The 27,792-nt window shown below is 27.1% G+C and overlaps 1 protein-coding gene across 3 annotated transcripts; it reads right to left on the bottom strand.

Annotated features, from left to right (window-relative positions):
- Window positions 1-571: 571 nt before the first annotated feature.
- Window positions 572-27,792, bottom strand: LOC100211257 (sperm-associated antigen 7 homolog). Of its 3 annotated transcripts, XM_065799934.1 has the most exons (10): window positions 24,857-25,936; window positions 24,545-24,764; window positions 20,780-20,889; window positions 15,076-15,143; window positions 14,683-14,774; window positions 5,019-5,103; window positions 4,595-4,642; window positions 4,431-4,472; window positions 3,074-3,236; window positions 572-829 (listed from the first exon to the last, which is right to left on the bottom strand). In XM_065799934.1, exons 3-10 carry the CDS (start codon window positions 20,862-20,864, stop codon window positions 729-731), a joined length of 684 nt encoding a protein of 227 aa, XP_065656006.1. In that variant the 5' UTR covers window positions 20,865-20,889; window positions 24,545-24,764; window positions 24,857-25,936; the 3' UTR covers window positions 572-728. The 3 variants fall into 3 exon arrangements, with proteins under 3 accessions (XP_065656006.1, XP_065656005.1, XP_065656007.1); XM_065799933.1 differs by lacking the exons at window positions 24,545-24,764; window positions 24,857-25,936 and adding an exon at window positions 27,694-27,792; XM_065799935.1 differs by lacking the exons at window positions 24,545-24,764; window positions 24,857-25,936 and adding an exon at window positions 27,627-27,651.

The following is a 27,792-nucleotide window of genomic DNA, read 5'->3' on the forward strand; positions in this document are numbered from 1 at the left end:
TTACATCCTTATCAACATTATTTACAACTAACTTTTTTTTACATTTAAAATTTTTTTCCTTTTATTATTTTTAGTTCTTTGTTTAACTCTGCATGCCTTCGTCATTGAGGAAGATTTATGATATATTATTGAGCTTTCCAGTAACTGTTTTTATACTAAAGTTGTTTTGAACAATGGAAAATACAATTGACTTGATAAGATATGTTCTTCATATGAAAAAATTGGAATTTGAACTATTTTTTAGTTAAGGTAAAAAATAGTACCGTTGCTATGGCGGTTGTTAAGGAAGCTTAAAATACTAGGGTTCAATAAAATCTATTTTAATGAAGATCTATAGCGAATTTTCAAAAATGGTTTTCAGATTGTGAACGTCTAATAAATTTTGCACAAAACAAGAAAATAAATTTTTTTTTCAAAAATTTCATATTTCTGAGGGGTTTTCCACCTTAAGTAAATTTGTATTGATTTTGATAATTTTTGTTAACCTAAAAGAGCTTTTTTCATAAGTACCTCATACCCCAACGCATGTATGTAAAATCGATAACTAAGGAGTTTTAAATAAAAGTCAATAGAAGTTGATTAAGTTTATTTCATTAAAAAAAAGTTGTTTCTTCAATTAACCAATTGCTTGAGCACAAAGCTTGACAAAGTTGAAACAATAAAAAGTACAAGACAATACTAATACCAAATACAAGTTGAAGTTTGCAATATGAATTTTACTACAGTTATCAGGTTAGCTCAGCATTAGATAACTTTTGTAATTTTCTGTCACGGATCTGCCTCATTGTTTCCTCGATAGAACGTTTATCTTCTTTGTTTTTACTAGGAACTAAAAAATAAATAGTTTTAAAAAAAAAAAACACAACATTGAAAAAAAATCAATGATCTAAACACATTCAAACAGAATAAAAATAAGACTTGCTCTTTCAATATTCTGTTGCTTTAAAAAGAATTTATTGCTTTATTTTTTTCAATACTCGGAGGCTAAAAGCTTTTTAGTAAGCCCTGTAAGTCTTCTAGTAAATTCTGGATGTGTTTTCACACAATTTCAAATAGCTGCACTTTTTAGCTTAGCCTACCTTAATGCTGCCACAATGACAAATGTCATAAATGGTTTTCAAAAACCCGAAATATGGCCAGTTAACAAAAATGTTTTTTCTAAAGTAAAACTTTTGGAGGCAGAAGCTACTGATATTAATTAATTTTTTTTTTTAAATAACAAAAATTTTGTAGCATCAGTTGAACTTTTAACAATTTTTTAATTGTATTTTATTTATTTATAATAATATTTCTTGCAATTTAGCTAATTATTTAGTCCTGAGCTAAGTTTTTATTTGCAATAAAATGAAACAGTTAAAAAATCCAATAAAACTTAAATAATGTAAACAAATGTTGTGATACTTGCTATGATTTATGAACGATATTCTAAATGTTATACTTTAAAGTCTTATATATTTGATATGTCATAAAAGTATCTTTATTTATGTCATAAAAGTGTATGTATATATATATATATATACACACATATATATATATATATATATATATATATATATATATATATATATATATATATATATATATACACATATATATATATATATATATATATATATATATATATATATATATATATATATATATATATATATATATATATATATATATATACTTTTATGACATAAATAAAGATACTTTTATGACATATCAAATATATAAGACTTTAAAGTATAACATTTAGAATATCATTTATAAATCATAGCAAGTATCACAACATTTGTATATATAGGGGAGACCGGGGCTAGTTGGCTGGGTTTTTACTCTATGAGCTCTGTAGCCCTAACAGTACATTTTTTTAAAAATATTAAAGTGTAGTCTTAAAGAGTATGGATTAGGGTATCTTATAAAATTTGCATTCATTTACAAAAAAAAATTCTTGGGGCCTTTCCGGACCCTCAAAAAAAAAAAAAAATTTGCGCCAACTTACCCCACCGCGGGGTAAGTTGGCGCAAACTATGATATAAAAATGATTATTAATGCACTATTAAGTGCAAAATTAATATAAATTTTTTTAAAGTTAATTTTTGCAACAATTTCATCCCAAAATCTAGTATTACTTTTAGCTGGTACCAAATATTAGTCCGTATAAAAGCCAAACAGTAACCCACCTTTTATCTGTGGCAAAAAAAACTAAAAAAAATTTTTTTTACATTTTTTTGTAAGAACAAATATTTTCAATATTGTTAAAAATAAAAAAAATAAAAAATAATAGTTTTATAAAAATAAATATTTTTTTTCATAGTAAATGCTATGAGCCAACTTACCCCGTGAAAAATTTGTCAACTTACCCCAAAAGCTTTTTTTTTAATCAACAGTCTATAGATCCTGAAAAACATCAGCTTTGAAAAAAAAGTCTGACTGTATATAGTAAACCAATTGTGACTGGAACTTTTACAATAATTTTTTTTTCATACGACTAAATGTTTTCTTTGTAAAATAAAAAGGAAGCGATGTTCTAAAAGGTACGTTTTTGTCCAAAAAAAGCAGGTCTTGGTCTCCCATCATTAGTGATTGCAATCCATTCCTGTGAATGGGACATCACCACGACTTAATTCTAAATAGTTGTTATAGCGCTAACATTTTTTACCTCTGCATCCCCTGATTTTCCCCTGATTTTCAGCCCTTTACAATATTTATATTAGTATTATGTTATATTAACAAAAACGCAATACTATAAAAAATTGTTAATTTATTTCATGCACAGTTGCAATCATTTAATACTCTGTCCAAGCATGCCAGCGATTCAAGTTTCTCATCGCCACAGGGTTTTATTTTTGAATTTCTCTTTTTTTTTTTGATAATACTAGTAATCAACATTTTTTGTTATTATTTCATCCTATTTGATCCCCAAAAAAGTATAAAGACCTAATATAACTAACTTAATATGCAAATATATAAAATATAACATATATATAATGCAAATCATTTGCATAAACCTAACTAACAATGGTTTTTAACCATAATAAATAAAAAATAAAATAAATTAAAAAAATTTTATATTTGAAATTCATACCCATTCCATATGCTTTATTAGATTTTGTAGCAACAGCAGCATTTAGACCACTGTCTTCACCAACTATTTTTGCATACTTCTCAAAGTACTTTTCAGGTTCAGCAGTTACATTTTGTCTTTTTCTTGAAACTTGTTCATCTCCAGATAGAATGGATTTGGAATTCTAAAACATGTTTCTGATAAGTATTTGACATGAAAATTTCATTTCGAAAAGATATTGGCTAATAAAATAATGTAAATATTTTACATAAATTCTTAACATAATTTGTTAAAATAATGCTTCTATTATAGAATAAAACTTATTTTTACTTAAAACTCTCAACAAAGAATTTTTACAGAAACACAAGAGTATTTCTTGATGTACACAAGATGTATTTCTTGATGTACACAAGATGTATTTCCTATTTTCTACTCAAGATGTATTTCTTATTTTTTTAGAAAAACACAAGAGTATTTCTTATTTTCTTAGAAAATATTAGTACCTAACCAAAGCTATAACAGTTTCTATAATAATTCAAAAAAGTAATCATCCCAATAAAAAGCCTATAATAGTCAATCTTGATAAATGGCTACAAGACGCAACCGCCTCATAAAGTTCAAGAATCAGTTAAATAAATAAAAAATACCAAAAAAAAAATCTGCCTTGCTCATTAAAGACTGGGTAACAAAAAACTTGTAAAATCTGGAAAAACAGGTTACAATTATTAAAGCAGTATCTATTATGCAACAGCAACGCAAAAAAAAAAAAAAAAAAAAAAAAAAAAAAAAAAAAAAAGGGTTTCCAATCTAAAAAATTATTTGTTATATAGATAAGACAGAATTGATGGTAGAAAAGCTGATGGGGTTGCTATCTATATTTCTAAAAAAAATAAAAATAGTGTTTGAACTATGTTTGAAACTTAAATGGTTAACATTCATTAATTAAACTGTAAAAATTAAAAATGCTTTAAACAATAACATAACATAACTTAAATAATTGCGGAGAGCCAATCGTCAGAATTAGGAAAAACGAGGTCAGCAATAACTTGCCGACCTCAAATTTTTTGAGGTCAGCATCAGTTTGGCAAAAACTATTTGATACAAAGGTTTAACCATAAAACAACATAGAAATGAGGTTGGCAATTTTTTGCCGACCTCAAACACTTTCAGGTCGGCAGTTAGGTCGGCAATTTTCTTTAATAAAAGAGTTTTAGCATAGATAAAATAGAATATATATACAACTTTTTAGCAATTGTGAAACATGAATACAACTTTTTAGCATAGGTAAAATATAACACGTATACAACATGTTTGGGTATGTTATAAAAACAAATTAATTGAGAACCTCTAAATTTATATATTTTGAAAAATAACTTACTTGAGAATCTATTGGTTTTGCAGCAATTTCTTCATTATATTCCTAAATTAAGAGAAAAAAGTTTTGATTTTCACTTATTTTTACTTCATGATTATTATTATTACTTATTTTTCATGACAACTAATGAGAAAACATTAGTATAATAAATACAAATTAAAAATTACCAAACCATTTCTCAAAGCCTCTAATTCAACTTCAGATGGAGAGTATTCCTATAAAAAAACTTGCTTTTAACAAAAAACATTTAAAGAATAGGTTTGAGGAAGCTTTAGTATTTCTGGATGATGGATGCTGGATAAAAATTGTTGGATAATGGATGTCGGATGATGGACTGACATGAATTAATGGAATGAAGTACATACATATATATAAATCAAGTTTAAACTGATTTTCGATGTTTTGCATGCAACAGTTATAACTTGTTTTCAAGAAAACTTATAAATTTTTTTTTTTTAAAAGATGATAATTGCTCAATTTAATTCAATCCCTTACAATTTTTTTAAAACATAAATTTTCTGAAAATTTAAAAAAAAAATGAACCTATGGTTAAAAAACAAAGAAAATACAAAAGAAAGAAAAAAAAGTTGCCTTTTTCCAAATGACAAGATGTCTATCAAAATCCTCTTCCCCGAAGCTGTATGAGAGCAAACCAGCAACTTCAGCAACATCATGTCTTCAAAATAAAAAAATTAATTTTGGTAGAAATAGTGTTTGTGTGTGATGTGTGTGTTTCAATTCAATTTTATATTTATATATATATATATATATATATATATATATATATATATATATATATATATATATATATATATATATATATATATATATATATAATTGAATTTATTCTATTTTTATTTATATTATAGTTTAGTGCAGAATTAGCAAAATCCCATTTTTCATATTGGAAAGAAGAGTTAAAGTAACTGCTCTGGAGAGTGTTGTAAAATTCTCAATTTTTTAAATTAGATCTAACACTGTGCTCTTTAATGTAAAAAAGAACTTTATTAAATGTGAAAATTTCTGAAATACCTATTAATTACTTTTAAAAAAATTTATCAAAAATTAGTTAATATATAATTAGTATATATAAACTAATTTTTACAAAAAAAAACACAAAAAAAAAACAATTAAAGTCTTCATGGTCAAGAAAACCTTAAACAAAAAGATTAAATTATTGAATTTCTTAATTCATTTATTAGCAAAACAAGATTTCAAGGAACATTTTTAACAAATGTATAAATAATTTACTCTCAAAAAGGCTGCAAGCAACCACTATTAAGTTGGGAGTTACTAGAAAACAAAGAATTGAGTTAAAGAGCACAGAAACGGTTGACAGAAAACTTGAAAAGTTGTAGATTGTATGAGTCAGTAAAACATGAAGAGAGTTCTAAAGGGTTAAAATGCAGGAAAAAAAGCTAGATGATAACAAATTTTTAGAGTATGCAAAGACAAATATGTAACTATGAAACATGTTTGAATATATCTAATGAAAATAGGAGTAAGATAATTGGCATGATATAAGTAAGCAGAAACTTAGTAACCAATTGCATATATGGTTTCCATGAAAAGTCAATAGTGAGCGATAATCCAAAAAAGGTGTAAAGTGATTATTATTATTAAATAAACTAGTCAACCTTACTCTTAACGAAAAATACGTTGAATCATTGTGTAAAATCAGAGAAGCGAGTCAAATGCTACATGGCGACTCAGTGAGAGGATTGTTATTAATATAGGAATGTTGACAGTGTTGTGATAGTTGTTTGCAGTAAATAACTGAGTTTTGTTGAAGTTAAAATTCACAAGCCATTGTAAATCCAAACTGTTACAAAAGTGAGATCAGATTCAAGATCAACTGCCTGTCCTAAACGATTGATAACAAAAGACTTTTTTTCATCTAATGCACAATAGAATCCTTCAGTCATAGCAGTTAGCAAGTCAGCCTTAGAACGAGAAGATCAAAACCCACATTGTTTGCCAGGCAGTAAGTTATTTGACTCAAGATAAGATGTTAGAAATTTGTTGATCAAAGACTCAAAGACCTTGCTAAAAACAGAGATGGTTGATCAGACAATAGTTGCAGGGGTCAGAATGTTCTTCCGGAATCTTAAAAAATTAGAACCACAGATGCCATTTCCACCAGGCAAGAAAATAAGATTCAGTCAAATTCAGTCTGGACCACAAGCCATAAAATAGTTTAACTGAGATATGCCTAAAGCAACAGAAGTAATTCGAATGTAAGTAGAATAGAAGTAATTCTAAAGCTGAAGTAATTGGAATGTCCAAAAATGGATTAACCTGTTTAACTACATCTTTTCAAGATGTAATTGAGAACTTGAAAGTTGTAATTAAGAAATGTAAGATGTAATTGAGAAGATGAAAGTTGTAATTAAGAAACGTAAGATGAATGTTGTAATTGAGAAACGTAAGATGTAATTTAGAACATGAAAGTTGTAATTGAGAAAAGTATAAAGAATACAAAGATCTTTGTATTTTGAATTTTGTAGTCCTAATATACTTTGTAATTTAAGGCTGGAAATAATAATATAATATCAATAAAATATAAAAAGTCATGAAAAAGGCATTTGAGGTTTAGGCGGTAACTGGAAAAATCCTATTGGGTGTCAATTAAAACTTTCTTTTATTTTGTTTGTGAAAAATTTGATTAACATTTCAGATAAATAATAAATAAAACACAAATAATTTATTTACATAAAAATTTAAAATTCAAATTTAAACAACATCATTAAAAATTATTGCAATATTAAGTTAAGCACCAACTTGGACATCTTCCATATTAAAATCGTTGTGTAATGTGTGGTCGTCTGTTGTACAGCGCGTGTACAATCACCTCCCATTACTGTATTTTTTGCCTCAGTAACAATTCTTTCTAAATACTGCATTCATTGTTCCATAATCTCAGCACCGAATACAGGTGGAATGCGAATAACATTTTTAATTTTTATTTTATTTTGGACCAGATAGCTTTCACTGGGTTTAACATTGGGCTGTAGGGTCCTAATCGTAACAACTGATCTGGTGAATTATTAAACACCCTTTCTGAACAAGCGTGACATGGAGCATTGGCTGTTATGATGACCAAATCCTCTAAACGATTCCCAGATGTAACTCACTGGTTAAACAAAGCCAACATCCACTTGTTACAAGAATCTGCTTTAATGATCCTCTGTGAGTTTCCGTCATGACGACATTTGTTGTTGATATAGCTGCAATCAAATGTATGTTTGCACCTTTTGAAGAAGGTATTTTCATTATTGCTCTTTTTCGCTGTTTGGCACACCCTTGCATTTTTCTACAAAAAAAAAGATTAAAACTTGTTTTATCCAACCAAACTATCTGATGGCCATTTGTGATGTGTTCGTTAATGTTCCTAACATATTCAGCTCTTTTTTGTTTGTTTTCATTACTATTCATTGTAGTAGGCTCTTTGTGCACTTTTTTAAATAAAAGTAGTCTGCCTTCGTGGTAATTTGCAATTGTGGTTGTGCTGATGCTAATATTAAATTGTCTTAATATCCTTGTTTTAATGGCCACCAATGTCAACTGAGAGTCACTTTCAATCCATGTTAGCTTCTTCGATTTGATCAGCGATTAATTTTTGGTTTAAAACCACCTCTTCCAATAAAACTTAAATTTCCACTGCGGATCCAATTGTATGCTGTCTTATATTTGACACCTAAAGTTTGCACCAGAGTCACCCAATCATCAATTCGCTCAGCACATTCAATTACTCTTCTTCTATCACCCAATGAAGATAAAACATAATGTTTTCTTTCAACTGGTTCAGTTGTATGTATTTTATGTCTACAAATTGGACAAGGTGGTTCTGGTTGTTCCAGAAGTGGTTGTAAACAAACTTGGTGAAATAAATCTTGCACGGATTCAATTTAATAACAGATTTTCTATTCATAGTGTATTGACAAATAACACAACGATCTTTCAATTCCATCACTGTATTACTGTATTGCTGGTGCATACTAATGCTAAATTTGATATTATTAACTTATTAAAATGCATGCCCAAGAAGATATTTTATAATGACCTTTAAGCTTACATTGAATTCGCAATTACAAATAATGTGTTCTTATTTACATATTACGATTTCTTAGCTACAACTTTTATTTTCAAATTACATATTGCGATTTCTTATTTACATGTTGGGTTTCTCAATTACATTTAAAAAATTTTTAATTACATGTTGTGTTTCTTAATAACATATTGCGACTTCTAAATTAAATGTTGTATTTCTCAATTAGATTTTACTTTTCTTAATTACAACTTTCAAGTTCTCGATTACATCTTGAAAAGGTGTAGAATGGCAGGAAGAGTATTGCCATAAGATTCAAATAGAAAAGAATTAGAAAAGAGTCTAAATAGAAAAAAAGTTCTTTGCAAATATCCGCCTTATCCTTGGGTGTAATAAGATCAGTCTTAGAGATTAGAATTAGTCCTAGAGATTAGAGATGGAATTTTAAACTTAACTTTGCTAATGATGCTGTTGAAGTCTTTAGAGCCTAACTTCTGAGATGATACAAGATTTAGTTAACTGGGAATAATGAAGCTTAGTATAACTCCTAAAAGAGATGTTCTTTTGAAAAAGATGAAAAAAATTATTTTGATTAGGTATAGCAGTGGCACAAAAAGATGAAAACTATGAAGTAGAGTGAGACTTGACTTAAAACTGACAAGAAGGAATAAAAGTTTCCATACCAGCTTTAATCCAGGAGGTTACAAAGAAGGCACATCAGTGGAGAGAGAAAAATTATCAGACTAAAGACCATAACAAAGAAAGTCAAGAAAAGAATCCTAGTCAGTTTTAGGGTAGTAGTAAGTAGGGGTGAGTCCAAAGAAGAAGTATGAGATGAAAGAGTTATAGAGATCATTGCATGGTTGGTACCACCTAAAGGAGAACAAGAAGAAACTGAACACAAGTTATGGTCAGAGACAAGACACAAATCAAGGAGCAAAGGTAAGTTATTAAGTTTAAAGTTGACTATCCGAGTAAGAGATTGAGAAATAAAGAAGTTATGGGCTTTAGTGCCAGCAGGGTCAGTGGTGTTAGTGCCAAGCCATTCAGTGTAATTATCATTAAAATCATGAATAACAACAATATTGGCAGAGGGGTAAAGAAAAAGGTCAATTTGATCAAAATTACATCTAAAAGAGTGCAATCTTGAAAAAAAAGAGAATGATAAAGAATGAAGAGTAAAGAGGTACTAAGCTGAAGCACAAAAAGAATGGTCAGAGGAAACCTAAAATCTTAACAAATGGTGAATTGATGCATAAGCATACCCCAAGCATATGACTATTTAAGTCTTAGCGAATCAAAAGATAGTACCCGTCAATACCGAAATCTGAAGGAACAGCGGAATTTGAATTGGTCTTACAAAAAGCAAGGAAACCTGGTGATTTTTGCAAGAGGTAAAATTCAACTGATGGAAATTTACTTCAAAGACCACAAATGTTTGTGAAAGATATATTGAAACATATAAATAAAACAATTATCACCACCTAACAATTATCAATATATAAATATATTGATAATTGTTAAATGATGGTGATGGTTTTTTATGCTTAACATTTCAGGTTACTTTTGGGCATGATTAAATTTTAAAGAGAACTTGACTCATTCATGTATAGAACACGGCATTATAAGCAATAAGCTATGCAGTTGTCTCAGTCCTGCTAATTAACCTGAAGTCGCAACTTAGGGCTTCTTATGCGGCCTAAACAGCGCACACAAAGCAATAACATGGCAACCATCCATGTGCAACATGGCACTATTAATACCTTGATATTTTACAGCTGTTGATGGAATCAGCCTTTCCGAGAGCTACCACAGAGTTCAGGAAGCCTTACTACCAGCTGACCTTAAAACCATTAAAGTGAGTTTTAAAACTGTAGCCTCATACTGTACTCCTCATTAGGAGATAACAGTAAGAGCTGCATAGGCACTTTCAAGGAGGTAACAGGAAAAATTTATGAGTAGAGTCAAGAAGATCCAGCATTCATCATCCCAGGCAGAAAACAATGTGACACAGGTGTACATCTATGCCAACCTAATAGATAAAAAAGGGGTTTGAGGCGGGTCAACACAATTATTCTGCTTACAGCTCAATTTTTCTATTTACCCCTTAGCACAATAAAATTTGTTTGCAAATGACTCAATGAGACAGAGCATTCTCTAATAATTTAAGAAAACAAGCAGTGGTGTTTTTACTATAACATTTTATTGAAAATAAAACATTACTAACCAACATTACTAACCAACATTACACAAAGCATCAATATTTATACTGATCAGCAGTTAAATCAACCATCAGAAAAAGGAAAAAAAAACTTAAAATTAACTTTTTAGTTTCATGGAAGAGTAAATTTAATAGTTTTATGGAGCGATGGTGATTTTGCAATAAACTTTATAGTTTTATGGATGAATGAGTTTGGAGTAAACTTTAAAGTTTTATGAATTATAAACTTTACCCTAAGATATGTATATTTCTCTAGGCAGACCAGCAACTTGTTAATAAAAGAATTTTATCTTTAAGTGGATTCCACATGAAGTAGAACTAATTAAACTTTAATTTGTTTAAATGAATTTTTATTAGTTTATTAAATTTTTATTAAATCCATTGTTTTTGCTGATGACAAAAAAAAAAAAAAAAAAATAGAAATGGGAATTTGATGCTGCAAATATTCACTTTCATCAATTGCACTAATTATCATATTAAAACTTTAATCAAGGATTTATTGGATGAAATTCAGCTGATGTGTGAATTCCACAAGTGCAAACCTGTATAAGTGCAAAACATCGGCTAAAAGAATTTTTGCATAAATCTTTTATGTAAAATACAAACAACTGATAGTTAAAAACACTAACAGAAAAATGTATATTTATTATTAGGTTTTAGATGGATTGCGCTTTTATTAAAACTATTTGATGCATACTTAATCAGGTTTTTATAACTGCTAAAAAAATCAACACTTACATCATTCGAACATTTTAGTTCAAAATTTCAAGAACAAATGCATTTGAGCAGTTCAAAAACAAATGCACTTGAAAAAAAAAAGTTCTAAAACTCATCTAAAATTGAAATTTCATTTTTTTATGTTAATTTTAATTTTATAATAACATTTACAGTTACACAACCCAAGAAAAAAAGTTCTATAGAATTTCTATAAATATATATTGAAACATATGAAATTCTATAAAACTCTATAGAATTTGTATAGAATCTCTGTTGATTTCTATAGAAATTCCTATAGAACTTTTTTTTTATATAGAAAAAAAATTAATAGACATTCTATCAAAAATTCTATAGAATTTCTATAGGCCATGTTTCAAAAGTTTATAGAAATTCTATAAAATTTTTTCCCCAGGAAAGGTACCCATCAAAAGAAATTTTTTTTTTTTTGATCACAGATTGTAATCAAAATATCTAAAAAACTAAAAACTTGTTTAAGAAAAGAGATTGTTGATTTTTTTGAGATTTGAGATTGTTGTTTGAATGTAAAATGGTTAATGTTTTATAGTAATATTGCATAGTAATTTTGTATAGTAATGTTGTATAGTAATGATGCATTGTAATGTTGTATAGTAATGTTGTATAATAATCTTGCATTGTAATGTTGTATAGCAATGTTGCATTGTAATGTTGTATAGCAATGTTGCATTGTAATGTTGTATAGTAATGTAGAAGTTGAAGCTAAAGTCATAATAGTAAAAAGTTCAATAAATATTGTTATTTGTTACTCAATGATGGTATATTTTATATAAAATGACAATTTTTTATAAGTATCAGTTTTGGTCTAACTCCTACCATGATAACTAAAAAACATAATGCTAAAATTTTAACCTAAAACTTATTTAAAAAAAAAATCTAAAATGGAAATCTTGAAATACCTTGTTTTAAAGCTACCACTATCAATAAAAATACTGAGAAAAACAATTTTTGTCACTTGTAAAGTTAAACTGAGAAAAATCCTTTTTTTTATGAGGGTTCTTTAAGTGTCTGTATCAGTTTCTCTAAATGCATTAAACAATTGAAAATTTAAATTAAAAATTTAAACAAATTAAAAATTAAAATTGTTAAACTAGCAAAATCGGAAAGCAATTAAAGTCAATAGTGGAAGAACAAACATTCACAAAGTTTTCTCTATAAAAATCTCTTAAGTATAAAAAATCACTGACTTATTTCTGACTTATGACTGACTTATTTACAACTCTTTTAATGATAAAGACATTAAAACAATTACAATCTGTTGTCAAATGAGACAATTTAGCAAACTGTATCCTCTCATCTGCCAAGAAGCATAAATTGTACAGATTATTTCTTCTCTTAGATTCAGTTTATCTTTATGGTATATATACTAGTGTTTATCTTTAATAAAACAGCCGAGTTTCTTTGGCTGTTTTATTAAAGATAAACACTAGTATATATACCATACAAAACATTATGATTATTGTAGTCTTTAAAAGAAATAGTGGCATATTTAATAATTAATTTAAAGATTTGATAGGTCGAAGACAGATGTACAGATTTCTCTAACTGCCATTACCATTTTAATATTGAAAGTAAAGAACTTCTTACCTAATTTATATTGCTATATTATACTTGTTATGAATATAAGTAATTCTCGGAAGTTAGAATATAAGTAATTCTCTGAAGTTTTGAATATAGTAGTTTAGTAGTTTTAAACAATTTTTTAGTTTTAATAGTTTTAACCATTATTTTCAACATTAAAATTGTTTACAAAGTCTGGACTATTCAACTCTTTTACAAAAGATTTCAATAAAACAATATTAACAATGCTGTAATTATTGCTGCCATCAAAACTACTACGTATGAAGGTAGTATTTTCTTTCTATGGACGCAGTGTTTCCTTTGTCTATAGGTAATGTTTCTTTGTATGAATGTAATATTTCTTTTGTATGTAGGTAATGTTTCCTTTGTATGCTGGTAGCGCTTTCTTTGAACTAGAGTTCAGAAAAAGCAAAAAAGGAAAACAAGGTTATTAGAGTTACTAGTTCACAGTGAACAGGTAATTTTGAAAAACTTTAGTTCATGTGGTAAATAATTTTGATTCATTTTGTGTACTCCCAGAAAAATCTAGGAAATCCAGGATTTTCTATAAAAATTCTATAGAATTTCTATAGAATTTCTATTAATTTCTATAGAAATTAATAGAACTTTATATAGAAATTAATTTTTCTTTAATTTAGATCTTTAATTTAATTCTTTAATTTAATTTAATCTTAGAAATTAAACTTTCTATAGAAATTAATAGAACTTTAGAATTAATTTCTATAGAAATTAATAGACATTCTAAAAACTTTTTTTTTTCTATAGAAAAAAAAGTTCTAAAGAAATTAACAGAGATTCTATAGAAATTCTATAGGCCATATGCTTCAAACATTTATAGTATATAGAACTTTTTTTCCTGGGCTGGTTTCAGACAAATAATATTTTTTTGTGCTAGAATGATTTTTTGGGGTATTACTTATTACAATTTTTCAATTAAAACAATTTTATTATTACAAAAAATGTCATAATCACATATAAAAGGTTTTGCAAACATGCATTTGCATGATATGCAAGATTCCATCTAAATTGTTTTAAAATATGGTTAATAACTTTAACTTAACATAAAACATAAGAGTTTATTATTGTTAAAAACTGGTAATGTAATTGTTATTCAAATGAAATCAGAATAAGAGAAAAGATGGTTTTGATTAAAGATGGTGATTGGAAAGATTTGATGAAAGATGGTTGCTAAGATGGTTTGTATACCAAAAAAACTTATTAGTCTTAAAAAATGGTGCATAAATTTCTGTTAAAAATATTCAGAAAATAAAATTTGAAACTATAACTGTATTCCTCATAAATTTTTATGTCAAATATAAAAATAATATATATATATATATATATATATATATATATATATATGTTTCTCTTTTCTAAAAATTTCATTAAAATAAAGGATATGTACCACCTTGACATAACTGTCTTGATTTGACATTTTAAGGACCACCTTGACATAACTTGATTTAACTTGAGTGAGATTAATTAGAGTAACATGTAACTTGAATTAAATTATTTTTTGTTAGAAAACATAATTTATAAGATGCATAAATTAATTATTATTATTAATTTATTAAATAAATTAATTATTATATTTATAACTACTACTTAATACTTAATAATTCTTAATTCTTAAAATAATAAAAATATTATACACAATACTCCGAAGTGTGGCATTCATAGGTTCAAACACCAACTTTTTAACATTTGTGGGACCTTGTATAAACGTGTTTATGCGCAACTCTATCTAATAAAAACCATTATAATATAAATAATAAGTAAAATATATTACAAATATATTAAAAGTAAAATATATTACATATATATTTTATTTTGCAGTAAACAAAATATTGAAAATTTAATAATAATATAGAGAATTATCTAATTTATAATAATTTAAAAATAATAATGTATTATAAATTCTACTTTATTTTGTTTTTTTTTTTTTGTTTTTTTTTTGTTTTATTTTCTCATTCACAATATTATTTAAATTAAATAAAAAAGGTGAAAAAACAAAATATTTGTGTTTTTATAAAAATATAATGCACCTCTTCTCGAAACTTTGCTTTTTTTTTGCGTTCTTCTTCCTTGAATTTCAATGCCTTCTGTTTTGCATCTAAAATTTTGTCAAAAACAGATGATTAGATGAGTGTTATTTGTACTACTAAAAAACAACAACTAAAAACACAGTATTGATGCAAAAACTTATACATGTATTACAATAATAAAACAGTTTATATCAAAATCTTTCTAACATATCAAAAAAAAAAAAATTAAACATCGTGGGTTTTTATGAAAATGTAAAAACAGAAAAATTATATTAATGTACAAAATGTAGCTTTATCATTTCCAAATGCATTTGATTTTTTTATAACATAACATTTTCCCGTCCACTTTCACTATCTGAATCATTGATTTCTCGTTATTAATATTTGCATTTAAAATTAATAATTTTCTTACTTTGGAGGGATTTTTATGTTAATTTATTTATGAATTCTTTGTTGTACCCTTGAACTTGATAGAACTTGATCTGAAGAATTGCACATGTAAATGCACAAAAAGTGCATTTACATGTGCAATGGATTAGCGAATCCAATTCTGAATTTTCAAATCAAAATACTGTTTTTAATTATCCACTGACAGATGCACTCATCAAAACTATATGCACAAATTTTGCAAGTAGCAAGTGGATGCTTTGAAATAAGTCAAGTAAAACTACAACCACATTAAAACTTCATTGCATAAGATCCAAGAACTCCAATAAATTTGTTCAACAAGACCAAAGGTTAAAACTATGTTGGTTACCAGAGGTTAACAATTTGTTTATATCAAAATGACGGTTACAAAATAAGCACTTAAGTACCTATAAAAGTCCATCGCTTTGCATAGAATAATTAGCATAATTGTTAATTAATTAAGCAATTGAGATAATTTGAGATGTAATTGAGATTTTTACCTTTTTTATAGATAGGTTTAATATTAGCTAGCTTACACTATTTTGAAACAGAACCTAGGTAAAAAGATGAGCAAAAGATGATTTAAAGTGAAAGGGAAATCAAAGAGCTTATTTTAATTAGCATTATTTAAGACAATGCTACTGAAAAAATATTTTCATGGGCTGAAGTTTATTTCTTAGAAGCTTTTAAATAAAAGTACTACACAGAAGCTTTATTGAATGCTGGCTTATGAAATGGTTTGCACCAAGACAAGCTAAAAACCTAATATTGGTTGCTTTAATAATTTAACAATCAAAATATTTTAGTAAATAAATTAGTAATTTTTACATAAGGTTGGAAGGTGACACAATATTAGCCATAACTGCATGATATTGCAATATTTGGTAACACTCTTTAATATTTTAAAATGTTTTCCAATTTTGTCTGAAAAAGTAGGAATTTATGCTATTAAAAACTATATGGTCATAATTAGTTTTTCTTCTTGAGAATTATTTCTCGAGAATTTCAAGAAATTTTATGTTTTTATTTTTCTCATTTCCGAGTTTAATTGATATTACTCAAAAAAATGAAAATTTGAATATTAAAAAGAGAAATTAAAAAAATTGCTTATTATACTTTATGTAAATATTGTACAAACTTAGCAAATCCAACTTTTCCATAGGTTTTTTCTTGCTATTTAAATATTTAATTTATTTATTTAGTTTTTTATCAACAGAAATGAGCAAAACATATAAAGATGTGTAGAATTATTTAAAAAAGAAAGAATGTGATCCAGATTATGCTATATGCAACATTTGCAGAAAACAACTATTATGCAAAAAATTTTCAACTACTGGCCTACACTGACATCTATAAAATGTCCACGAATTCCAAAGGAAAGATCACATCATCCCTATTGACATCTTGCCAACAAGTAAAAACAACAATTTAATGGTATATATTTAGGTAGATAAAATAGGCAACATTGGAGGAAATAATATCTAAAATGGTAGCTATAGATAGATTCTCTTTTAACCAGATAGCTAAAATGAATTTATAGGACATAGTATGGCTGCAAGAGGATTCAAGATTTTTATCATAAAAAATTTTATTATATTAAGAAAAAGGACCTAGTAAAATATACTTTGAATTTAAAAGAGGAAAAGAAAATGTTAAATGTGTCTATCGATGAATGAACCAGTCTTAAATATAAAAGATTTATGGATGTTTAGACAAGCATATTGTAGCTTTTATGAGTTAGGGATTGTCTGGTATGAAAAAATTAGAGAGATTGTCTCCTGCTAATCCACAATTATGTTACAGCCATGCTTTACATCTAACAGTTATAAAAACATTCTATACTGAAAAAAAGAAATGCAACAATAAAAATAAAGATGATACTGATGATGCAGAAGATGAAGTTGTTGAACATAAAGATTTTTCAGAATTTAGAAAATGAAGTACAAGAACAAGAAAAGCTGCAATTGAAAATTTTAATTAAAGATACAATTGAAGGTTAGTAAGTGACCGGGGGCCCCTGCCCCAGCTAAAAGTGAGACTTTTTTTAAACCCAGCCCCGGCTAAACTATAAGATTTAGCAGGGGTTGATAGGCGGGGCTAGAAAAAAATTGATAATATTTTATATATTATAACTTTATGATTACGTTTACTATTTATTAAATACTTGCATATACTTATATTTTTTCAAACTCTAATTTACTTCCAACAAGATAGCAAGCAACCACGATTAAGTTATGAGTTACTTTAAAATAGAGAATAAGTAAAAATATTAAAAAATGGTCAACTGAAGACTTGAAAAGTTGTAGGTTGTATATAAAAGAAAAACATGAAGATGACTAACAATTATATGGTTTTTTTGATGTGCAAGGAAAAAAACTGGATTAACAAAAATTTTTATAGCATGAAGGGATAGATACAGTAAAAGGATGCAACTTGTTGAATAGAGAAACAATCAAGAATGAGTTTTGGTTTATCGTAATAGAGGTGATAGTTTATTTGAACATTGACCATGATTGTATTTGTAGAAAAAAGAAAGAAATGCAACCTTACAACAATGGGTAAGTGGCTCAAGCTTGGTAGATAAAGCAGATCTAAATTATTATTATTTTTTAATGTTAATTCACCTCTCCAAGGCTGAAAATGCCACTACAGACGAGGAGGCTACTTAATTGTGGTTATAAACCTCTCTCAACTATATAACTCCGAAACACAAACCTTGACAACTAAGGCAGCTGTGCAGAGAAACAAGTTGAGCGTGGTACTACCAGGGACGTGATGGGGATCGAACTCAATACCTCTTGCTTATGATGCAAGAGTTCTACCACTACACCATGACTGCATTACATTTACAATGCTTTTAGACTTAGTCTGAGAGTAAGAGGGTTGTTATTCATCAATATAGGTATACCAACATTATTGCAATATTTTTTTGATGTAAATAAATGAGTTTTTTTGTCTAACAAAAATTGCAGATTTCAAGCAATTAAAAGAATTAAAATCCACAAGCTACAGCAAGCCTTAGGCCTTTACAGAAGAGAGATCGGATTAATATTCTGCTGCTTGGTCTTGGTAGATCATGGCAATATTCTTTCTTATTTCAGTTAATCAACCACGCTATTTATTATTGCAAGGAATTAATATAAAAAGGTGTTGTCTGATGTTAAGCTCCATTGTTTTCAGTTTATTAAATTTTGCATCTTACCTCAGAAGTAAGGTTCTAGAGACTTTTGGAAAATCTTCAACAGTGTCATTAACAAGGGTAGGTCTAACGTTCCATCCCTCATTCATGGGACTGATCTTATTACCTCTCCCAAGGATAAGGCAGAACTATTAGGAAAGAACTTTTTATCTAATATACAGAATTTTATAGTCATTCTCTTCCTTCCATTCCAATTAAATAGGTTAACCCATTGTTAGACATTTAAATCACTCCAGCTTCCATTGCTAAAGTCATATCTCAATTAAACTCTTCTATAGCGTGTGGTCCAGGCAATATTTTTCTGTCATAGTAAAAATTGCTCTTCAGAACTCATTTCAATTCTCTCTAAAGATTTAATAAGTGCTTGACTGTGTCTTGTTTTCCTGCCTACTGGAAAATTGCATCTGCTGTTCCAATTTTCAAAAACTCTGAAAAAAATCTGAGCCCTCCAATTATTGTCTGACCAGTCTTCTTTCTATTATTAGCAAGATCTTTGAGTCTTTGATCAACAATTTCTAATATTGCGTCTTAAATCAAATAACTTAATGTCAGACAATCAATACGGTTTTCAATCCTCTCACTCTAAGGCTGACTTGCTAACTGCTTTGACTGAAAGATCTTATTGTGCATTAGATGGAGGAGGAGAGACTAGGGCTATTGCTCTTGACATATGTAAGGCTTTTGACAAAGTTTGGCATGCTGATCTTCTCCATAAGCTTGTTTCATATAGTGTATCTAAGAAAGCTTTTGAAATTATCAGATCATTTCTTTCTAAATGCTTTATTAAAGTCATCCTCAAAGCTTAACAGTCTTCTTCATTTCCAGTATCTTCTGGGGTACCTCAAGGTTCTATCCTTAGGCCTGTTTTGTTTCTTATCTACATTAATGATCTTCCCGACAGCCTTACATCTAAAGAGGCTCTTTTTGCTGATGACTAAACTTTTTACTCCTGTCTTGACAAATAGTCTTCTCTTTTTGATTGCTTAGAACAGGCAACCAATCTTAAAGCAGATATCACTTCTGTAACAGATTGGGGCTGACAGCGGCTTGAAAATTTTTACTCCAACAAAACTCAGTTATTTGCAAACACCTATCACACAGTACTGTCAGCATTCCTATATTAACGAATGGCAACCCTCTCACTAGTCCTCTACTTTACGTCGTCTTGGATTATTGTTTACCACTGACCTTTCATGGAAACTACATATACAATCAATTGCTAAATTAAAATCCGCTAAGGTAGCATTTTATCATTCTTGACATTTACTCCTGTTTCCTTTCTCCACATCTACAAATCTCTTATTTGTCCATGTATGGAATACTGTTGTCATATTTGGGCTGGTTCTTCTTATGATGCTCTTTCTCTTCTTGACAAGGTCCAAAAATTCATTGTAAACATAGTTGGAACAGCTTTATCTTAGCCCTTGGAATAAGGAAGAAAAAAGTTGGTCGGCAATAATTTGCCGACCTTAATCTTATAGAGATCAACATCAGGTCAGCAAAAAAAAAATAGATATAAAGTTTTTACCATAAAACATAGAAATGAAGTCTCACGACATTTGACAGCCTTGTCAAACTTGTTTTTCCTAATTCTGAGGGCTGCTATCTGCTAAGCTTGAGCTTCTTTCCTATTGTCCTAAAGTTGCAAATTTTTCTTTTTTCTATAAATACTATCATAGTGATGAGCTATTATCTCTAGTTCCATCAACTAAAACTTAATCTTGCTTGACTCGCCATTCAGCAAAGTCTCATTCTTTTACTATATCTGTCCGTGCATGCTCTAAAAACTTTTTATTCATCTAGTTTTTTTTCTCGCACCTCAACCCATTGGAACTCCCTACTGTCTTAATGTTTTCCTGACTCATACAACTTTCAACTTTTCAAGTCTTCTGTCAAACATTTCTTTGCTCTATAACTCTATTCTTTTTTTTCTAGTAACTCCCAACTTAATAGTGGTTGCTTGCAGCCTTGTTAGGAGTGATTCAGATAATTAAAAAAAAAAACAATAAATATTAGTTTTCAACTATTTGTTTAGATTTTAACTATTTTTTACAAAAAAATATATCAATTAAAAAAAATAATTTGATTATGAAATACCTTGAATTCTTTTCTTAGCTTCATTATCAACCTTCTTGTTAGTCACAGTATCCATGCTGCCAAGAATTGATCCAAGTAAATCCATTTTATTTCAAAATTTTTCAATTTAACTAAATATATAAAATAAGCTAAAATATATCTATATATATATATATATATATATTCAAACTAAATATATCTATAAAATAAGCTTAATAACTAAAATTGCTAAACAAAAAACTTTTTAAAACACTACTCAGCCAACATTATATTGTTTATTCTATTCTGTGCATTGCCTCTGTTAATGTTTTAAAAACTTTATAAAACAATATTTTCTAAACTTTTAAACAACAGTGAAATCAGTAGACATGAGAGTCAGGAGAACAGTAAATGTAACTCTAGTAAAATTTCACTAAACACTACAAAAACTAAAATAGTTGTCTTTAAAACCAAAAAAACAAGAAACAATGCACTTTCAACATTAATGGAAAAATATTAACTTCGTCAAAAACTATGAAGTCCCTTGGAGTTTGGCTGGGTGAGAGTTTTTCTTTTAAGTACCATCAAATTTACTTACAGACTAAGCTAAGTCGATCAGTTGGAATGTTAGCCAAGATCAGACATTTCATAAATTTTAAAACACTTATGAGTATTTATCATGCCATATTTGGATCACACCTTAGGTATACGTGTAAGATTTGGGGGAAAAAAAAAAAGTCCCTTAAACCAACTAGTTTCACTTCAAAACAAAGCCCTTAAAATTATTCACTTTCAAAATTTCCTATTTGACAATGTTTCTCTGCTGTATAAATTATCAAAAATTCTTAGGCTGAACAACAATATTACTTTTTAAAATTGTTTGTTTGTATGAGATTATCTTCATGATAAACTTCCGATTTCTTTCAAATGTGTAACAAACATTCTCACTTCCTAAGATCCTCTTCATGCAACAATATCTTTGTAGAACATACTAGGACAATAAAATTTGGCAGCGAATCAATTAAACATCAGTGCACCAATGCTTGGAACAATCTCCCTCATTCTTTTAAAACTGAAAACTTAATTTCTTGATATAATTTTCTCAATAAATTAAAAAAACACTATTTCGATAGCTACTAGAATAATAACATCAATAAAAGCAATATATCACTGTTAATAGTCTTATTAAAAATACTCTCTCTTGTATATTTTATACCTTTCTTTTTTTTTAAGAACCTTTACATTTATGTACAGCTTTTTTGTCGTCCTTGTACAATGATTGAATGTGTATGTGCGAATGCATGTGTGGGTATATGTATGCGTATGTGTATAAATGTGTGTGTATATGTGTATGTATGTGTGTTGTGTGCCAATATGTGTATATGTGTATGTATATGTATGTATGTTCGTATGTATATGTTTATATGCGTATGTGTATATATATATGTTTATATGCGTATGTGTATATATATATATATATATATATATATATATGTATATATATATATATATATACATATATATATATATATGTTTGTATGTGAGTATGTGTAGGGATGTATGTGTGTTTATGTGTATATATATAAGCGTATGTGTGACATATATGTATGTATGTATGTATGTATGTATGTATATATGTATGTAAGTATGTATGTATGTATGTATGTATGTATGTATGTATGTATGTATGTATGTATGTATGTATGTATGTATGTATGTATGTATGTATGTATGTGTGCGTGTATAAGTATAGATATATTTAAATATACTATTGTTATTATTATATTGTTATTATTATTATTACCCTTATTTTTATTAATACCATTATTTTTTAATAACAGCATTATTTTTATTAATATCATTATTTTTATTAATATCATTATTTTTATTAATATCATTATTTTTATTAATATCATTATTTTTATTGTTATTAATACCATTTTTATTTTAGCTATTATTAATGTTATTATTATTGTCAACGTTATGATTTTTAGAGTTGTTTTTATTATATTCTTATGTTATTATTCATTATTATTAGGTGTTTACACATCATTAGTAATTATACTATTTGTAAACACCCTTAAATTGTAAAATCATGTAATTCAGAATATATATTAATTGATTGATTAACCTCAAGAATAAAAAATTCAAATAAGTTTTATGAGTTCAACTTTGACTCTTTATCTTGAAAAACAGGAGATATAATAACTTATAATATCATATCAGAAGTTTTGATTCTTGCATGTTTTAAGTTGTTTTATTATTGTTCTTCTTTGTATCTTTTATTTAGAATGATATTTATTTATAAATTGGGTTTGTACTTTCGTACAAATCAAAATCAGGTTTTGCATTTTCGAAAAAACGCATACCAGAAAAGTTATATATATATAATATATATATATATATATAATATAATATATATATATATATATATATATATATATATATATATATATATATATATATATATATATATATATATATATATATATATATATATATATATATCAGGGTTCCCAGCCAACATTTATGAAATTTGCATGCCTTTGCATGCTACTTTTTACTAAAATTGCTAAAAAAAAAAAAATTTTGCATGCTTTTTTTTTAAAATTTGTATGCTTTTGCATGCTTCTTTTTAAAAATTTGCATGCTTTTGCACACACTCTATTATACATATAGCGTATAAACTTTATAAATTCATAATAGCATATGGATTTTTTAATTTTATATTATATATAAAGGAAACGTAAAACTGATGACTATAGAATCAATTTTAAATTGTATGTAAATGTTTGAAGTATTATTAACAAAATATACTATAATATAAGTATGCTGCAAAAATATATTGTAAATTTTTATTATTTTTAAACTATCATAGAAGACATATTTTTCATTACTTTAGAGTTAGTTCAAATTCAACTGGAAATCAAAAAAGAAAAAATCAACAATTAAATATGTGTATATATATATATATATATATATATATATATATATATATATATATATATATATATATATATATATATATATATATATATATATATATGTATATATATATGTGTGTATATGTGTATATATATATATATATATATATATATATATATATATATATATATATATATATATATATGTATATATATATATATATATATATATATATATATATATATATATATATATATATATATATATATATACACATATATATATAACAAAGACAACACAACTTTAGTCAACACATAACACTCAACACTCATGTTAACAACACTAACCGTTAAAGTTTACTTTTAGTTTTAATAACTATGTTGCAGGTTTCTTTTATATTTTAGACTCAAAACAAATGAACTTAGTATTATAGTATATTAATATAGTTTAATAATATATTAATATATGCTCAAAATTTTAAAGTTTGATATTTTATTAAAAAAAAATAACATAAAAAGTTAAGAGAAAAATGTTCTTTCATTTCAACTTTATTTTACTAATTTTTTCTTTTTTTCAAAATTGTCAAGATTTATTTGTAATTCCCTTTTACTCTTTATTCCCATGTCAATCATAGCTTGTGAAGTTTGGCATAGAGTTCTATCTAACTTTACTTTGAGTAGTGCTTGTTGAAATTTTCGATTACCTTCATCAATAGCAATTTCTGCAACCTCGATGCCAGTTTTGCATACCCTTTATGTAATTAAATTTAAATATTTTGTTTAATAAAAGTCCTATTAGTTATGTTTTTATTCAATGACAAAATTCAAACAAAAAAATAAAGAAAATATACTAACTCTATTAAAACAATGGCAAACAATATACCTTATATCTGCTTCAATAAGTTCTAGATCTGTTTTTTGCTGTTGTAAAGATTTTACCAGCAACTCTGTTTGCTATACCTTTTCTGATTCAGCCTTGAATAATTTAGTTTGCTCAGTCAAATAAACTTTATATCTTTGATGATACTCTTTACAACATTTAATTAAGTTACTTGTTATTGGAAAATTCATAACTCCACCTGCTTGATTAAGTTCATCTTTAACTAAAAAAAGTGTTGCAATAAATCACAGTATTTATCATAAAATGTTGTAATATTACTAAAAAAGAAAAAGATAAAAATATTGTTATTTAAACCTAATCTCAATGCAACAATGGTGTCTTCTTTCAAGTTGGTACTGTGAGCTTCTATAAAGTTCTTATTTATAGAAAATCCTCCTTCGGGTGAACTGTTGCCATGACTAAGAGATAAAACACACTAAACAAGAGCAAGTAGTGGAGGGAATTTTAAATTGCCTACTTCATCACATATAGTGCCCACTTGACTCCAATAATTATTTATTTGCTTATATTTGGATTGTTTGCTTATACTATTTAAGTAACAAGTACTAAAAGCATAAGACCAATATGATGTTTGCTGTTGAACGACAGATGTAGTGAATAGTTGTGAATTTATATAAAAATGTTCTGGGATAACCTCATTCTGATAAGATTCTTTGGTTGAAGAAATCTCATTTAGATGAAAAACCGGGCTAAGTTTTTTTAATACTGGAGCAATACGCTTTTTTGGATGAAGAAATTGAGCATGCTTTAAAAGTGAAACATGAGAAGGTAAGTTTTCTTGTAAATATGACGCAGAAGCAATATAAAACTCATTCCACTCATTCCTAAACTTTTCATCTACTGAATTAGGTAGAGCAGCTTCATGCAACAGCAATTTGACTTTTGTTCCTAATTCAATTAAACTTAATTTTTTATGGTTTTCGATTTTGCAGAAATCAATCATTAAAATTTCAGGCTGTGACTTGAACTCTCTATTATCATTTTTTAACTTTTTTGGAAGGATAAATTTTTTAAGCAAAAAGTTTAATAGCTTACACATCACAGGATAAAGCATGTGAATCATTGGAGATTCTGTTTGAAATTAAAAATGCTTCAAAATCTAAAAATGCTTCAAAATCTTGTGCTGAGAAAGCACAAAAACCTAAATATCCTTGAGTCTGAATATGATTGCACAGAGCTTTACAAATTCTTTTATATCTATTTGTTTTAAACAAAGCGTTAAATTTTTTTTGTTTTGAAAGAAATGTTAACAAATATTCTTTAAGGTTCACTTATTGTTCCAAAATCCTAACAGCAACATATTTCACTGAAAGCCATCTCGTTTCTATATGTTTATTGGAAAATCAGCAACCAAATTAGTTACAACAACTAAATTTCTCTCTTTTTGTCTGACCAATACTGGAGATATCTGCCATACTTTTTTTTAACTTGCTTAGTTGTTGTCTCATCAAACTTAAAAGTAAATGGTGCTTTTTTAATATCAGATTTTAACATACTTTTAACATAAGGGACAATTCCATATTGTATTTGATATTTAATTTTTGATTCACCTTGCTTAAAACGCTTTGCCACAACAGAATCAGAAAACATAGAGGTAAATCTTGTGTTTCCATTTTCTGTTGATTTGAACTATAATTTACAATTGACAACATGTAAAGCTTGCATAATTTCATGCATGAGAGATCTAGTCATCTATATGGACATTTGAACATCCAATATTTAAAAGTCTAACTGATTCATTGAACTGCTTTTGGTTGTTTGATATTTTACAAGGATCTTTGCTAACGTGTTTTTTTACCTTTATTGTGCTTCACAAGTTGACTAATTCCACTGGCAGATATACTGAAAGATGTCTTACAACAAATGCAATATGCTAAACTTAAATTGTTGTTAACACCTGTGACCCACTTGAATCTACTTTCCCAAGATTTTTGGTAAGTAGTCTTGCCCAATTATATATGTTAGTTTGTATTAAATCTAGAAAATCTAAATTAACCAAAATATTTCAAACAAAAAGAAGTTTTAAATAAATATAATAGTATAAATTATTATGATTAATAAAAATGTAAATAATATTAAAACATTTATTAACAGATATTTTCTTTTCAAATGAAATTTTATACAAAAACTACTGTAATGTCTTTTAAAAAATGAAGTTTTAGAAACTTAATTTGAAAATTGATTATTTTTGTTTTTGCATGCTTAGTTAACATAAATATATATATATATATATATATATATATATATATATATATATATATATATATATATATATATATATATATATATATATATATATATATATATATATATATATATATATATATATATTTATCAAATTTTCAAACCCACCATTATTATACCCTAGCTTTTTAAGAACTCTTTCGCCCTGCCCATTTATTAATTTCTGTATATCAAAACTAAAATAAATTTTTACTGTAAACCAGGCTTAAAAATTAGAAAGTATAAACTCACTGATAAAAATAAAAGTTCCCACAAAACCGTTTATTAGGACCCCCTGTGTATTAGACTTGGACCATGTTTCTCTATAATATAGTAGTTATTATAGAAGGCTGTAATTTGGACAAAAATTTTAACCCACTTTTGTATTAGCCTAATACAAGGGAGGGTTAAAATTTCAGTTATCTAATAATTAGGTACCTGAAAATAAGTGAAGTATTCAACGTTCCATTGCTCGATATAAAAGGTGAAATTTTTCTTGTAATTAAAAAAAATTTTGTTAATTGCATTTATAGATCGCTCAAAAATCAATTTTGAAAAATAGAAATAATTGAAGCAAAAAGCACATTAGCATTAGGATAATTGCACCGCGAAGTAACACAATCTATGGTGGGAAAGGAAAACATGTATTCTTGGCAATAAGTAAGCAAGTATACTTATTTTTATTTGTTGGTTAACAAAATCCCATTAATTAAATTTGATATGCTTATGATTGAAATTAGGCTAAAACAAAATGAAGCTACTGGGATCATTCCGGGAGTGTTATTTTTAAATCTTAAACAATCGCCGTGCATTTTGTTGAAAAAAATAGGTTTAACCATACCTTCTGCATTGCGATTCTGTTTATGTCTACAGTAATTTCAACAATAGCGTAAAACACAGACACCTACAGAAGTATTCCTCTGCATCTTGAAGCCATTGGTCTTCACTGAGTTCATCGATGTGCCTTTTTGTACGTCGTGCTCGCTTTTTATCAAAAGAAGTGCTGA

Source organism: Hydra vulgaris, chromosome 06 (assembly GCF_038396675.1).
Source record: "Hydra vulgaris chromosome 06, alternate assembly HydraT2T_AEP".
Taxonomy (NCBI): Eukaryota; Metazoa; Cnidaria; class Hydrozoa; order Anthoathecata; family Hydridae; genus Hydra; species Hydra vulgaris.